Source organism: Notamacropus eugenii, chromosome 5, assembly GCF_028372415.1.
Source record: "Notamacropus eugenii isolate mMacEug1 chromosome 5, mMacEug1.pri_v2, whole genome shotgun sequence".
Classification (NCBI taxonomy): Eukaryota; Metazoa; Chordata; class Mammalia; order Diprotodontia; family Macropodidae; genus Notamacropus; species Notamacropus eugenii.
The window spans coordinates 117983728-117999568 of NC_092876.1; the positions used below are offsets into that span (position 1 = coordinate 117983728).

The following is a 15841-nucleotide window of genomic DNA, read 5'->3' on the forward strand; positions in this document are numbered from 1 at the left end:
AATACTTAGGTAAGTACAAGGAGGTTCTTTTTATTGACATGAGTTCTAATTTTGTATACTGACCATGACCCCCCCAAAGTCACCTCCCAGTGCCAGAGCTAGAGGAGTGGTAGATATTCCAAAAAACTCACTGATCAGGGATGAAGCAAACACATGGCATATCCTTTGGTTCTGAATAAACATGGCAAAATTGTTCTGTAGATGAAGCTGGTCTACAATAGCCTGTATTTTCTATAGTTCCTGATTTTGTTCCTTCCCCCAGGTTTATAGGGTACCTCTCTTCCCTCCTCTTTCTTTAGGACTGTAGCTGTGGCAGGAATGCATCATCAGTTGCCTGGAGATTGATTTCCTTTCCTGAATTGAACTTCCGCTTTTACCCCAGGGTTTCCTTCTTATTGAGCCCTTTGGGGGAATTACTCTGGCTTGAGGCAACAGTAGTCTGGTATGCCCCCAAAATGGCCATTCCTGCCTTATCTGGGTGCTCTACCTATACTCTCACTCTCTCATTCATGTTTTGCTCCCTACCACGCACTCTAGACTATTTAAATAATGGCTAATATTTAAAAAGCACTTTAAGTTTTGCCCAGCTCTTTAGAAATATTATTGCACTTGATCTTCTCAAAAACCCAGCCAGGTAGGTGGGAAACTGAGATAGAATTTAAGTGATTTGCCTGGAGTAACACAGCTAGTAAGTGCCTGAGGCCACTCAGTTCACTATACCACCTAGAGGCCTAATTATCTATTCATAAGATAAAGGAGTGCATAAAAAAAATTTAAGAAATTAAAAGGACCATGTAAAATAAATCTTTCTTAGAACAAAGATGTAGCTCACGAGCTTCCCTAATCATCCTAGCTAGTTGACGTTTTCTTTGAATCAGCCCATGATGACTGCCTCAAGCCTCAGAGCATCTGTCTCCCATGTGACTCCTAAAGAGAAGGACATCGTGGTTGGCAGAGGATCTCCTCTTTTGCATTTGCGATTGGCCAAGCCAGGTATGCTCTGAATGAAACTCATTCCTCTGGTTTGAGGAATCATGTAGAGGCAAATGGAAACCCTCCCACTTATGAGGGAAAGGGAGGCTGTACAATAACAAAAACTACTGAACTTGAAGAAGGCACTGATCTTCAAAAAGGAAAGAACTTCTATAAACTATAGAGAGCTTGACTTCCATTTTTTGGAAGATTCTAGAATATGTTATTGAATGGTTTGTGAATACAAATTCCAAGTCATTTCATTAAGAACAGATCATGCCAGACTATATACTTTTATTTTTTTGTAAGGTTTTCAAGGGTGTGGGGGGCGTGGGGTGCATTCCTTAGAGGCTGTCCAGAGTCTTGTCTGGCCAAACAAACACTGCCAAAGGGTAGCCCCAAAGAGCAAGTTCACCTCAGAATATTTATACATTTTTCAGAGCCAGAGGGCATCACAACCCTTGAGAATTAGTGCCCCATTAACAAAAGTGTGGGTCTTTCTAAAAATCTCCCCTAATCAAATTCCCCTTAACGAGTAGATCCATTAATGGGTGGGAAAGATCTTTAATCAGCATTACCACTTACAAGGACTTCCTTCCTTTTCTCTCCTATCAAGATTTGTTGTCAGGAAAAACAAACTGATAAACTCTTTCACTTTGAGGAATAAGTGATTGACCATGCTAAATGGGTTGTTGTCTGCTATTGTTTTTCACTCATATCAGTCATGCCTGACTTTTCGTGACCCCATTTGGGGTTTTCTTGGCAGAGATACTGGAGTAGTTTGCCATTTCCTTCTCCAGCTCATTTTACAGATGAGGAAACTGAGGTAAACAGGGTTAAACTTGCTCAGGGTCACACAGCTAGTAAGTCTCAGAAGCTGTATTTGAACTCATAAAGAGGAATCTTCCTGACTTTAGGCCCAGTACTCTGTCTACTATGCCACCCAACTACCACATTTATCTGTTAAGAGAAGACAAAACAATGGATTTGTAACTGGGACTGTAGACATCAGCAAAGTGGTAGAGCAAAAAGGAGGTAAGCTTCTGGTGGACAGGGCTACTTGGTTTTTATTGGGCTTGCTTTCTTTGTATCACTTGTATTGAATTGCAAACAGTGTACCAGTCACCTCATGGCCACCTGAGAAGCAATGGCCATTTTCTACCTCAGGCCACACCAGGTCTTGAAACAAAGCTAACCCAGAGTGCTCATCCAAAGTGAGATCTCTACTTATTGAAAGGTCAATCAGCCAATCAGCAAGTATTTCCTAAGCACCACCTGTGTACCAGGTATTTTGGAAAGCACTGAGGATCTAGAGAGGAATATTAAAGAGTCCCTAGCCTCAAGGTGTTTATATACTACTGAAAGGGATAAAAACCTACATAGAAGTAAGCACAAAATATAAACTATAAATACAAGATTATTTTATGAGTAAAGCCATAAACAACTGGGGTGAGCAGGAAAGACTTCAAGGCAGAAATTGTACTTGAGTTAATGTTTGAAGGAGCCTAGAGACTCTAAGAGACTAAGATAAAGAAGGAGAGTAATCCAGACCTGGGGACTGATGATGGAATGTGCAAAATAGCCAGAAAGCCAGTTTGCTCAGATAGTAGGGTCCATGAATAGGAGCCTAGAAGCCTAGGCTGGAGCCAGACTTGTGAAGGAGCTTTAAATGTCATTCAGAAGAGTCTAGAGGATTTTTTTTTCCTTTCTTAATTATTTTTTAAAACATTTTTTCCTAATTATATATAAAAACAATTTTGAGTCTCTAGTATTTTAAGGAACCACTGGAACTTGGTGAAGCAGGGAGCAACATGACCAGTCCTATGCTTCAGAAAGATCATTTTTGGCAGCTGTGCGTTAGATTCATTAGGACCAGCAGCATGGGGGGGGGGGGGGGGGGGCGTCTCTTGGTGTTGGTGGCTGTTTCAGCATTGAGCAGTGTGTCCTGCACCTAGTCAGCACTTAATAAATGTTTGTTGACTTGACCTTACCCCAGTATACTGGCTGACTTCCCCAAGGACTGACTAACAGCTTTGAGTCATGGCTTCTTTGTCTAACTTTTATGTCAGCTGAATCTCTTCTCCAGAACCTGGAGTCAGGAGGACCTGAGTTCAAATACAGCTTCAGACACTTACTAGCTCTGTGACTCTGTGCAAGTCACTTAACTTCTGTCTTCTTCAAAATGGAGATAATAATAGCTCCTACCTCACAGGGTTGTTTTGAGGACAAAAATGAGATAACATTTGTAAAGCACTTTGCAAACCTTAAAGTACTGTAGAAATGCTAATTACTACTACTGCTTCTAGTGCTACTACTACTACTACTACTACTACTACTACTACGACTACTACTACTTCTATTACTACTACTGCTACTACCCAGGTGTAAGTTTATATGCACTTCTGTAGCCTGGGATGTTTGACTGTTGATCAAATAGGGACATGAGTGTTTCACTGTAAAGACAAATTGGTATGTCTATGGTATGAGTGATAGGAGGTCAGTTTCCCGTATCTTCTCGTGAAGAGAATGGAGAAGCACCAGTGGGAAGTACATAATGAATCCTGGGTCTTTAGCTGGTGTCTGAAGCCCAGCTATCCTGATTATACCTGTATGGTTATCTGGGAGGTAGCATAGCATGATAGAATTCTGGACTTAGAGTCAGGGAGATCAGGAGTCAAACAGTCCTGAACTAGAGGCAGCTAGATGATACTGTGGTCGGGCCTGGAGCCTGAAAGATCTGAGTTCAAATCCATCCTTAGACACTTAGTAGCAGTGTGACACTGGGCACGTCACTTAACCTCTGTTTGCTTCACTTTCCTCAAATGTAAAATAAGGCTAATGAGTGCATGACCTCTCAGGATTGTTGCACGGACGAAAAGGGATATTTGTAAAATGCTTAGCACAGTTCCTGGCACGTAGTAGGTACCATAAAAATGCTTATTTCTTTCTCCCACCTCCCTTTAGATTCCAGTCCTGCTTCTGACATTAACTTGTGGTTGTGGACATTTAATAGTTCCGTGCTAAACACTGCAAATACAAAGAAAAAACAGATTATGTAAACTCTCAGAGCCTTAACTCCTCCTCTGTAAATTGAGTATAACAATTCCTCCAGAACCCACCTCACAAGGAAATTAATTATGTAAAGCATTTTGAAGACTTTAAAGAACTATACAAATATCGTTTGCTTGTTATCTGGAACTCTAGCAAGAGGGACTTTCCTGATGTCTTGGACATGACCCCATCTAGGCAACTCCTAATAACTGTAGGAATTCATATGTTCTGTAACACTTTAATTTTACAAATAAACTTTTTCATGCCACCTTGATAATATAAAATTAGGCCCATTTTAGAGATGATAATGTGGAGGCTCAGGTAGGTGAAGTCAGTCTGTCACACAGTGAAAAAGTCAGGGGAGAGAGGATTCTAAGATATAAGTACTTGAGCACATCTCTTGACTTAACTTCAAGGAGGAATAATGCCTACCTAAAAATCTAACCATAAAGCAGAGTTAATATCCAGCAAGGTCATGACCAGTTGACTCTATGCAGATCCCAGAAGGAGATCTTGTATAGGCCCTGTTTCCTGCAACTTAATTTTTATCACTTCTTGGAACCTCAGTTTCATCATCTGTAAAATGAGAGGCATCAAATTAGATGATCTCAAAGGTCATTTCCTGCTCTAAACACTACAACTCTTGCTGACTCTGTATCCATAGCTGTCTCTTTGGACTTCACATTACAGTCAGGTGGTCTTGGGTGTCTATTTCTCAGCCACTGAGTTCTTCCCTGGCCTCTGCTCCCCTTGCAGGTTACCACAAGGAGTCTTACAGCAGAGAAACCATTCTATACATCTGTTTTAAAACTGGATTAGCTCTCTCTCTTAATGTATTGTTTTTTTAAGTAAGTCTGGGAGAAATGGGCAAAGTTCTTTCTAAAACTACACTTTGTGACGGAGTTCTGTCAAAAGCTAGTCATAAAAACTGCTGCCTATAAAACTCAGCTGGGAGACATAGTTAATGGATAACTTGAAGTGATTCATGCAAATAAGGATTTTCCACCAACCCCTGTCTTCCGGGTGAGGAGGCTGGGCAGAATGGGTAGAAGGAAAAGGCCATGTGGGGGTGAGTCTCCTGATGGGGAAGGCTATGGGAAACCCAGGTTGCATGGAGCAATACTCTCTCAGTTCTGTTTCTGACTGTGCAAGGGGAAAGGAGCAGGAGCTGGCTCATTGCAGGTAAAGGCAATTTTCATCTGACAGAAGCTGGGAGATATCACAGATAAGCAAGGTCTTTAGCTAAGGCAAGGAGTGTTTTCCCAGAAAAGGAGCTACAGGGCACTCTCATGCCAAGCAAAAGGGGCCTGTGTATTAGTAGATACTTGAAACGCCCCAAGCAGAAAGAAGAGCTAAAAGTTTCTCTAAAACAAAACAGGAAACAGGGTGAAATCATGTGTTATTCACCTTGAGAGGGCATGGTTCCAGTAAAAAGAGCCCACAGCTCAGGAGTTAGAGGGTCTGGGTTCAACATCTTATAGTGAAATCTTATAGTCACTACACTTTCCTCTTTCCTCTCTGCCCTTCTCCCTTTCCTAGCGTCTCTCCATCACCTGAGACTATCTCTCTGAGCCTCCATTTTCTTACCTATAGTGCTAGAAGCAGCAAGAGAGCTGAAGATAGAGAGCTGAGCCTGGAGGAATTTGTTGTTCATTCAGTTGTGCCTGACTCTTTGTGACCCCATGGACCACAGCATACCTGGCCCTTCTATCCTCCATGATCTCTCAAAGACCATCTAAATACATGTGGGTTGTTTCCATAACGCTGTCCATTCAGTTTATTCTCTGCCATCTCCTTTTTCTTTTGCTTTCAATCTTTCCCAGCTTCAGAGTGACTCTTGTTTTCTCATTATGTAGCCAAAGTATTTCAGTTTCAGCTTCAATATTTGATCTTCCAGTGACCTGAATTCAAGTCTTCCCTCAGACATTTATTAGTTGTATGATTCGAGAAGCAACTTGATCTCTTAAATCTCGGTTTTCTCATCTATAAAATGGGAATCATAATCATATCTACCTCCCAGGCTGTTGTGAAGATCCAGTGTGATGTGTATAAAGGGCTTTTGCAAACCTTGAAGAGCTGTGTAAATGCTAGATAGTATTACTGTTGTGATTACTAATCCAGAGAGGCAGATGTGGAATAGGTGAATGGCTACACCCATTGTGCGTCAGCTGATGGATCATGTCAAACTTCAAGGATATCACTAGTGGAATGTACCAGGAATCTGTCCTTGGCCTTGGGCTGCTAAGTATTTTACTCAATGGTGTGTATGATTGTAAAGATAGCATGCTTGTCAAACTTCTGAATGATGTGAATCTCTGAGGGGGAGCCAGTGTTTCAGAGAACTGAATTGAGATCCATAGAGGTCTTGGAAGGTTTAACTCACCAGGCTGAATCTAGGAAGATAACATTTTTATAGGACAGCTAGGTGAGGCAGTGGATAGAGCACCAGCCCTGGAGTCAGGAAGACCTGAGTTCAAATATGAATGCAGACATTTACTAGCTGTGTGACTCTGGGCAAGTCATTTCATCCTGTTTGCCTCAGTTTCCTCATCTATAAAATGAATTGAAGAAGGAAATGGCAAACCAGTCTAATATCTTTGCCAAGAAAACCCCAAACGAAGCCATAGATAGCAGAATATGACTGAAATGACTCAACAACAAAAACATTTCACAGGAACAGAGGCAAAGTCTGACATGACTTCAAAAAACCAACTACACAAGGACAGGAATGAAATGGGAGACAATGACTAGAGAGCAGATCATTTGATAAGAAGCCAGGGGTTTGGGCAGAAAATAATCTTAGTGTGAATCAATAGTGTATGATGCAGTGGCCAAAAGAGAACTAATATAAACTTAGGTTTCATTAATAACCATATGGTATCCAGAAAAAAAAGAGGGATAATCCTGCTGTACTCTGCCTTGATCAAATGATCTATGAGCATTGGCTAAGTTCTGGACATCCCATGTTAGAACATAGGAAGCTGAGGGCACATCTAGAAGAGAGGAAGGGAACTTGAAACTGTATCATACTAAGAGTTTAACTTAAAGATTTAAAACCCATGGAATAACTGCTCTCAAGCATCTGAAGGGGGTCATTCAGAAGACATTTTTAACACATTCTGATAAAAAAACGTCCTAATGATTAGAACTATCCAAAGTCAAAATGGGCTGCCCTGCACTACTGAGAGAGGCAATTTTGTGGAGTGGACAGACTGCTGGCTTTAGAGTCAGGAAGAAACCCTGCCTTAGACACTTACTTACTATGTGACCTAGGCAAGTCACTGAACCACTGTCAATCTTCTTTATAAAACCTCCCTTACAAGGCTCCTGTAGGAATCAAAGGTAATTATAAGTGTGTGTGTGTGTGTGTGTGTGTGTGTATGTGTGTGTGTAAAGTGCTTTGCAAACATGAAAGCATTATAAAAATGTTAGCTATTATAAGCCTCCTTGATGCTGGAGGTCTTGATACTGGAAGTTGTGTGACCATTTGTAAAAACCAGTCAGAGCAGTAAAAGGGACTCATGTTTTGAGTAAGGGTATATATTTTTAATTCCTCTAATTAATTTTTGTTTTTCTGTAGAGGGCCCCACCATCCTTCTAGTCATCCAGGATCGTAACCTCAGAATCATCCTTACTGGCTCACTCTCCCTTACTTCCCCCATCCCATAGGACAGTACAAGTTCTATCTTACTCCTTCTCTCCACTCACATACTCACCTGACCCTCATTATCTCTCACTCCTAACTATGGGAACAACCTTTTACTGAAATATTTCCCTGCTCATGTCTGTCTCTTCTCCAATCGGACCTCCACACAGCTGCAGAAGGCATTTCTACAAAACACAGGTCACCATATTGACTTCTATTGCCACTACAATACAATATCAATCTTCTGTCTAGTATTTAAAGCCCTTCATTGTCTTACTCCAACGTCACTTTCCAGTCTCCCTGTGCATTATTCTCATACTTGATAGTCCAGCAAAACTGGCCTGTTTGCTGTTCCTTACCCTCAACATTCCATCTCTCATCTATGTGCCTTTGCCCTACTCATCTTTCAAGCATGGAGTATTTTCCCTCCTGACTTCTATTTCTTAAAATTCCTAGCTTCCTTGAGCTCAACTCATTTCCCTTCTCCTGCAGCATGCTTTTTCTAGTACTTGTTAACTGTTAGTCCTTCATCACTGAAATTCCCCTTTTTTTAGAGTATATTGCTTTTTTTTTTTATTGTGTTCATATGTTATGCCATTAAGTTCTACTGTCTACTAGTATAAAGCTAAGCCTGAACTTTATACAAGGTTTGGTCTCTGTTACACGTGATGAAAAGTAGTTTTGGCATCATAACTGCATATAACTATGAGGACTTTGAAGTTTGTGAATTTTTATTTGTACTTTGTGGAAGAGTGAAGCATAATGTACAGGACCTGTCGATACCATCTTTTATGTTACTGAAAAGATAAGTGGTAAGCCTTATTCAAATTGTGAGTGCCCAAGAAACATTCATGTTATAATTATTGTTTATCATTAAGCTATAACTTGATTTTTAAGTATTGACTAATGTTTCTCAGGGCAGTTACGTGTTATAGTGGATGAAGCACTTCACTCAGTCAGGAAAATCTGAGTTCAAATTTTACCTTAGACACGTGGTAGCTGTGTGACCCTGGACAAGTCACATCTTTCGGCCTCAGTTTTCCATCTGTAAGAAAAGGGCATTGGACTACATAATTTTTAGCTATCACTTCCAACTCTATATCGGTTATCCTATGAATTTTGTAGTCTGTAAAGGCCCTTTAAATGACTTTTTATGATTCCAGCAATTCTAAATCAGAAGATTAGAGTTCAGTATAAAACACTTAAAGTCATCTGACCTAGTTGGTCCTCATTTTTCTCAGCTATAAAATAAAGAGAGTATGGACTATATGGTCTCTTCTAGCCCTAGATCTATGAATCTGTTATCCTAACAATTCTGATTAGGAAGAAAAGCAAAGCGTCCAAAGAGACAAATGTGACTGAAGAGGGACCTCTCCCACAAGATCAGCTTTCAAAAGGACATGCAAGAAACAGAGAGGGGAGCTTTTGTTGTTTTCTTATTGTTGTATTGTTTTAGTCATGTCCAACTCTTCATGACCCCATTTGGGGTTTTCTTGGCAGAGATAATAGAGTGGTTTGCCATTTCTTTCTCCAGCTCATTTTACAGATGAGGAAACTGAGGCAAACAGGGTTAAATGACTTCCCCAGGATCATTCAGCTAGTAAGTGTCTGAGGTCACATTTAAACTCAGGTCTTCCTGACTCCAAGCCCAATGCTCTATCCAAGGCCTCACCCAGCTGTCCCAGTCTCATAGCCCATACAAATCACAACTTTCACAGTACTGAAAGGACATGTAAAGAATATAGTCCATGAACAATCATAAGCAGTATTTAAAGACTCATAGAAAAGGTGAGAGGGAGAGACTGCAAAACTGGAGATGGTCAAATGTCTTGAAGTTCCTAAAAGGGATAAAAGTCAAAAGGTAGAAATTATAGCTGTGTCAGGTTAGCACTGTTCCCCAGAAAATTTATTTTTTTTTATTTTAGACTCAAACACCAGAACGTAAATACAAAATAGAGAAAAGAAACAAAAACATATCATAAACGTAAATATTGGAACTTAAATAGTAAGTTAAAAAGAAAAAAAATATCTACATAAGAGAAGATTCAGATTATGTAACAATATATTTTCTTTTCAAGAAAGCCTGTATGATAAATAGTACTTGTGTTGAAAACTGTCCATCTTTCCTTTCCTTCCCCACAAGTTCTTTTGTTCTCTGCTACACACATTTTTACTTTGCTCTTTTTCCCCTCTCCCCACCCTCCCAGAACACTACAATGAAGTTTAGATATGTTTCTCTATAGCTATAGCCACAGACATATATAGACATATACTTTCCCAAACCTATTCGACACCTGATCTTTGGGTTTTATGTTTGTCATATCTTTGTTCCCTATGCCTCCTGCTGCCTCTACTTTATTTCTACCCACTACCTTGCCCTCCTGTTACTTGCCTACCCCCTTCCAAGGATCCCTGCCCTATCCTCCCATTCCTATAAATCTAAACACCCTTCTATACCTCCTCTTATACCCCTATTCCCTCACCTTCCCCTCTAAAGATCCCTCCCTTGTCTTCTCCCCCTTCCTATGCCCCTACCGTTTTATTTCCTCTGAATTTAGACGATTTTTATATTCTAATTACATGTGTATCATTCCCTCTTAAACTCATTCCTGATGAAAGTAAGTTACCAGAACTACCAGCCCTCCTCCCCCATCTAATTCCTCTGTAACAATTCTTCTTGTACCTCATTTGTGTAAAATAATTACTCTTTTTAGCTATTCCTAAATGGTTTTACTTTTTAAGTAAATATCATAGTCAGGTTTACCCCAATATTTTTTATGAGCTACCCAATTATTAATGAGTCTTAGACATACATTTTACATATATATAACAGGTAAACAGTCTGTCTTTATGAATCCCTTATAATCAGTCTTTGGTATATACCTTATATGTCTCTTATTTTTGTATATCAAAATTTTTGTAAATCTTCTATTAAATTCAGGATTTTTGTTAATGAAGTCTTGAAAGTCTGAGAGTTTATCAAATGTCCATTTTCTTCATTCCAAATAATACTTAATTTTGTCAGGGTATGATATTTTGGCTGGAACCCTGGTTGTTTCGCTCTTGGATATATTGTGTTCCAAGATCTGTGGTTCTTTAATGTCTCTGATGCTAGGTCTTGTGTGATTCTAATTATGGCTCCATCATATTTAAATGGTTTTAATCCTGATGCTTTTAATATTTTATCCTTGAGTTGAGGATTTCAAAATTTGACTGTGGTATCACTACGAATTTTCCTCATAGGATCTCTTTTAAGTGGTGATCCATGGATTTTTTTTCTACTTCCCCCTTTTTCTAAAGCTTCAAGACAATTTTCTTTAATTATTTCTTATATTATTGTATCGATTCTTTTTCTAATCATAACTTTCAGTTAGTTCAATTATTTTTATATTTTTTCTTCTTGATCTGTTCTCCAAATCTATTGTTTTTCTTATGTTTCACTTTCTCTTCTTTTTTTAATTATTAATTACTTGTTTAATTATTTCCTGATCCCTTATAATTTCACTGGCTTAACTTTGCCCAGCTCTAATTTTCGAGGTGTCATTTTTTTCCTTAAGATTCTGCATCTACTTTTCTAATTGGTTTACTTTCTTTTCATGACCTTCTTTTTTCTTGGAGTATTCTTTTTTTTTTTTTTTTTTTTTTAGTTTTTCTTCCATCTCTGTTATTTGATTTTTAAAGTCTTTTTAAAGATGTTTTATAAATTTGGGGGGGGGGGGCAGGTGGCCATTTGATGTTACCCTTTGGAGTAGAAGGGGATTTCTTTGCTTGAATATCCTCCTCTGAAGATGAACTCCAGTCTTCTCTATTTCCATACTAGCTTTCTACTGTTGGATTATTTCTTCTTTTGCCTTTGCATTTTTTGTGGTAATAGCTTCATTTTTGTAATCACTTCTTGCCCTGGGATACAGGAAATGGAGCTTATCTGCCCCAAATTTTCAGTTCTCCCTTCTGGCTTGGAACCAAAACCAAACCTCCAACCTCCTGTCAGTGCCCACAGCCAGGGGCTTTCTGCCCCACTGCTTCTGCACTCACAGAGTATTTGTTGGTTCCTTCTCTACCTTGGGTCTGGCATTCCTTATCAGCCCTGGGCTCAAACACCCAATTCCCCCTGCTATCTGGGGGTAAAAGTTCTTGTTGCTGGGGTAGATGCAGCCTCCCAAACCAAATAACCCCAGGGCTTGGGGCTTCATGTTAAACAGGAACCCAGCCTGAAGGTGTTTACTCTTCACTAGCACCAAACCTAGTCCTGGGAATTTTCTTCAGATCTTATCAAATTGTCCTAGGAGGACCTCGGTGTCCCCTATTCTCATTTATCTCCACCCACATGTTGTTCACCCTAAGGTGATATTTTAACTCTTTTGTGAGGGAAAATCTTCAGAGTTTGGAATTTTCTTATCTACTCCACCATCTTCCCAGAATCCTCTAGAAAAATTCTGTAACAGATTATTAGACAGATGGTTTGTGAGTACTTCAGAAGGGAAGTAGGGGTGGCTAGGAGCCAGAATAAGTTTACCAAAAGTTGGCTATATCAAAATACCTGCATGAGGAGGAGGGAATTGGCATGAATCTTTGATTGGTCAGTCAGAGATATGGTGTTGTGTGTATCTGGATTTCAGCAAGGCTTTTGAAAAAAGCTTTCATGTTATCTTTATAAACAAGGAAAGGAAATGTTGACAAATGATGGCACCATTAATTGAAGCCATAACTTATTAAATGGACCTCCCTAATGAGTGGCAATTAATGCATCAGCATCAACCAGGAAGAAATTCTGTAGTGAGGTGTAGTAGGTGTATTCTGTTCAATCATTTTTAAAAGATTGGGATAAACATATAGAAATCACACTTATCAAGATTATGTTTTCAAAAAAAAAAAAGCTTAGAGGCACATCTAATGGGTTTGCTAGGAAGTTGTCAACCCAAAAAAAAAAAAAAAAGAAATCCTGACAGGCTAGAACAATAGGCTAAATCTGCCAAAATTATATTTAAATGGGACAATTCTAAATTCCTGCACTTAGGTTCAAAAAAATCAACTGTGTAAATGGAAGGTGCACCTGTATCTTGAGACACGACTTGACAGCATTTTATGCAGCAAAAAGTCTAAGAGATTTCAGTTGACTATGCACTCAGTTTGACACTACAGTGAGGTACGGCTACAAAAAAGAGCAATAATGTGTTCTTGGGCTATTATTCATAATAATTCAATTTATATGGCATTTTACATTTTATAAAACACTACCTTCAGAAGAATTCTGGGAAATAAGTAGTGTGTTTTGCTTATCCTCTTCTTATATATAAGGAAACTGAATCTCAGAGAGGTCACCTGGCTATTAAGTGTGAGAGCTTAATCCATGTTCTTTTTTTTAACCATACCATGGGACCTCTCCATACCTCACAGAAGTGGTCCATCCATTAAGTAGAGGACAGAAGATTTCTATAGTCCCTCCCAATTCTAAAATTCTATAATCTTCTTAATAAGTGACTTTCCTGAGAACAAAAGCACCTTTCTCTGATTCAGCCCAAATCACAATCATTAAAGTTTCAGCTAATGAGTTGCTGACATTCTTGGGTGTAATGCCACTTTCTTGTTAAGCTGTATAAGTCAGTGACCTTTTCCATTTATCATCATAATTAGAAGGCCCTTCTCTCCCTTCCCTTCCCTGTCCAAAAAGTGGTTGAATTCAAATTTTTCCAACTTAGCTTACAGACCCTCTGAAGATAACAGGAAAGGAATGGGGGGCCAGAGTGAGTTTTTAATTCATCTAGTGTTCAGATCTGCTTTATTTTAAGACCCAGAAGACTTGAGTGTTTACCTTTAATCAAAACCAAACTATTTTTTTATACTGCTCAATTTGCAGTGTGTTCATTTGCTTATTAACCAATTGAAATTCAATAATGTCCAAGAGTATGGGAGCAGAAGGTTGTTTCTTCCTACAGGAAAAAAAAAAGTGATTTGCCTGGAGGCACAGAACTTAGCCATTTTATCCCCTCTGATTCTATTATCAAATACTAGTCTTTCTTAAAATTCTGCTATCTTCATGTTTCCAAACAACATTTTATCAGTAATGAAAGCTGGGGAAAAAAAAGATGGCATGTGTTATGATGAAGCACTCTTCACAATGGTGACAATTTTATTTTCTGAAATATCTAAAGTAATTCCTTTATCACTTCTCTTTGAAAATTCCAGCGCTATCTGGAGAAACAGGCAGGTAGCTGCCATTAGGGACAGCATTTGTCACTTAATTTGGAAGGGGAAGTAGACACAGGTTCATCTGGAATGTGACCAAATAAAGGCAAACCCCTGTAATGTTTTACTTTCTTTCCTTTTGGAGATGAAAGGATGTGACAAGAAACAGATTGAGAGGGAAAAGTGAGAGCCTACATCAAAGACAAACCTACTGAGAGCCTTATTTGTCTTTGTGAATAATTCAGTTGGGAGCTGAAAGAGATGAATACGCAAGTTATTATGCCATCTTCATGATACGAGAAAAAAGTCACCAACTCCAGCATGACCATTTGTAATGACTGTACTCTGATTTATGTCTGTAGGAGAAAATATCATTACCTGTCTCATTTATTATTTTTTTATTATTTTAATCAAATTCAATCTTTTAACTAATTCTGAAAACTTTTCTTAGAAATTCTAATTAGTGGCAAAAGCCTGGCCTTCAAATCTGGAGGTACAAGTTGGAGACCTGGTTCTGATACTTAGAAGCTATATGAACATATGTTGTTGTTGTTAAATCCTATCAGTCATGTCCAACTCTTCATGATGCCATTTGGCATTTTCTTGGCACAGATCCTAGATTGCTTTGCATTTCCTTTTCCAGCTCATTTTATGGAAGCAAAAACTGAGGCAAACAGGGTTAAATGACTTGTTCAGAATTACACAACTAATAAGTGTCCAAGGCCAGATTTGAACTTAGGTCTTCCTGACTCCAGGTCTGGTGCTGTATCCATTGTGCCATATAGCTGCTCATATACAAATTATTTAACCTCCTTCAGCCTCATTTTCCTCATCTGTAGAATGGTGTCTATTGTTCTAGCACTAGGTGTCTCACTAGGTTGTTTTAAGGTAGAAACTTTGTAAATTTTAGAGAAATGTGACAGTATCAGAGCAAGAGATTGAATGTGAACCCCTTAAGAAGTATATATAGTAACAATGTCAAAATGACAGGGCCTCTTATTGACTTAAAAACTACAAATTCACATTATCTATGTTGCATTGTATCACTTTCCTAATTACAGTTTAATCTGGTTGGAGTCTCACTCTGGAGTATTATAAGCAACGCATTCAGCCCCATCTTCAATAGCTTACCTTGAGGCAATAAGTAAGAGAAAAAATCTTAGCACATTACTTTACAATGTCGATTATTAGGGGCCTTTGCAATAACTTAGCAGACCCTGTCCTAGAGAAGTCTAAGCTAAGCAAAAATAAAGTAATATTAAAATGTAAGGCTCATGGAAGAAACAATGTTACTGCTATCATCACCTTAATCCCTAGCTCAGGAACATCCAGAGGCTCCCTTTTACCTACTGGACAAAGTACAAATTTCCTATCTTGAAATTCTAGGCCCTTTACAACCTGTTCCCAATCCACCTTTGTAGCCTAATCTCCCCCTACTCACTTATACCTAACCTCTAAGCCTTTAGCATATATTCTCTGTCCTCTGACGCATCTTACACATTCTAACCTCCAAACCTTCATTCACATGTTTGCTCTTTCTTGGTTCACTTCCTTCCTTCTGCCATACACATCATTCAGGGACCATTTTAAATTCCAATTTCTCATGGACCACTCTAGCTCAGAGGCAAGTTCTTCCTTTTCTGAACTGGTTTTCTAAAAAATTCAGTTGTCAATATATAGAATCACAAAGTGGTGACCTTTTAAAGCTGGAAGGAGCCATTGATCTCACCTCAGATAGCCCCGTATTGTGCAGATGAGGACTCAGAAACCCACAGAGGATCTGCTTTGCCCAAGCATACACAGCAAGATATTAAAAGTCAGGACCAGAATCAATGAAGTGGTCCATTGTTCCTTCACTTCCTCAATGTTCTTTCTCCTCCAAAAGATCCTGAATTCCTGCAGGTTTGAGACCACGCCTTGTACTTCTTTTGTAACCCTTGTATTACATAAAATAGGCTATAGAACAGAGACCAGATGTGTAATTTC

General features: G+C 39.0%; 1 protein-coding gene across 14 annotated transcripts in view; it reads left to right on the forward strand.

The window, feature by feature from the left end:
• Window positions 1-15841, forward strand: part of DLG2 (discs large MAGUK scaffold protein 2) — a 1590913-nt gene that overhangs the window by 1071091 nt on the left and 503981 nt on the right. Inside the window, exons 11-12 of one of the 14 annotated variants that reach the window (XM_072610690.1) lie at window positions 105-109; window positions 5052-5205. The exons of the other annotated variants lie outside the window; for them this stretch is intronic. Of the exons in view, the coding sequence (XP_072466791.1) occupies window positions 105-109; window positions 5052-5205 (159 nt within the window). The remainder of the gene's footprint in view (window positions 1-104; window positions 110-5051; window positions 5206-15841) is intronic. 14 annotated transcript variants of the gene reach the window in all.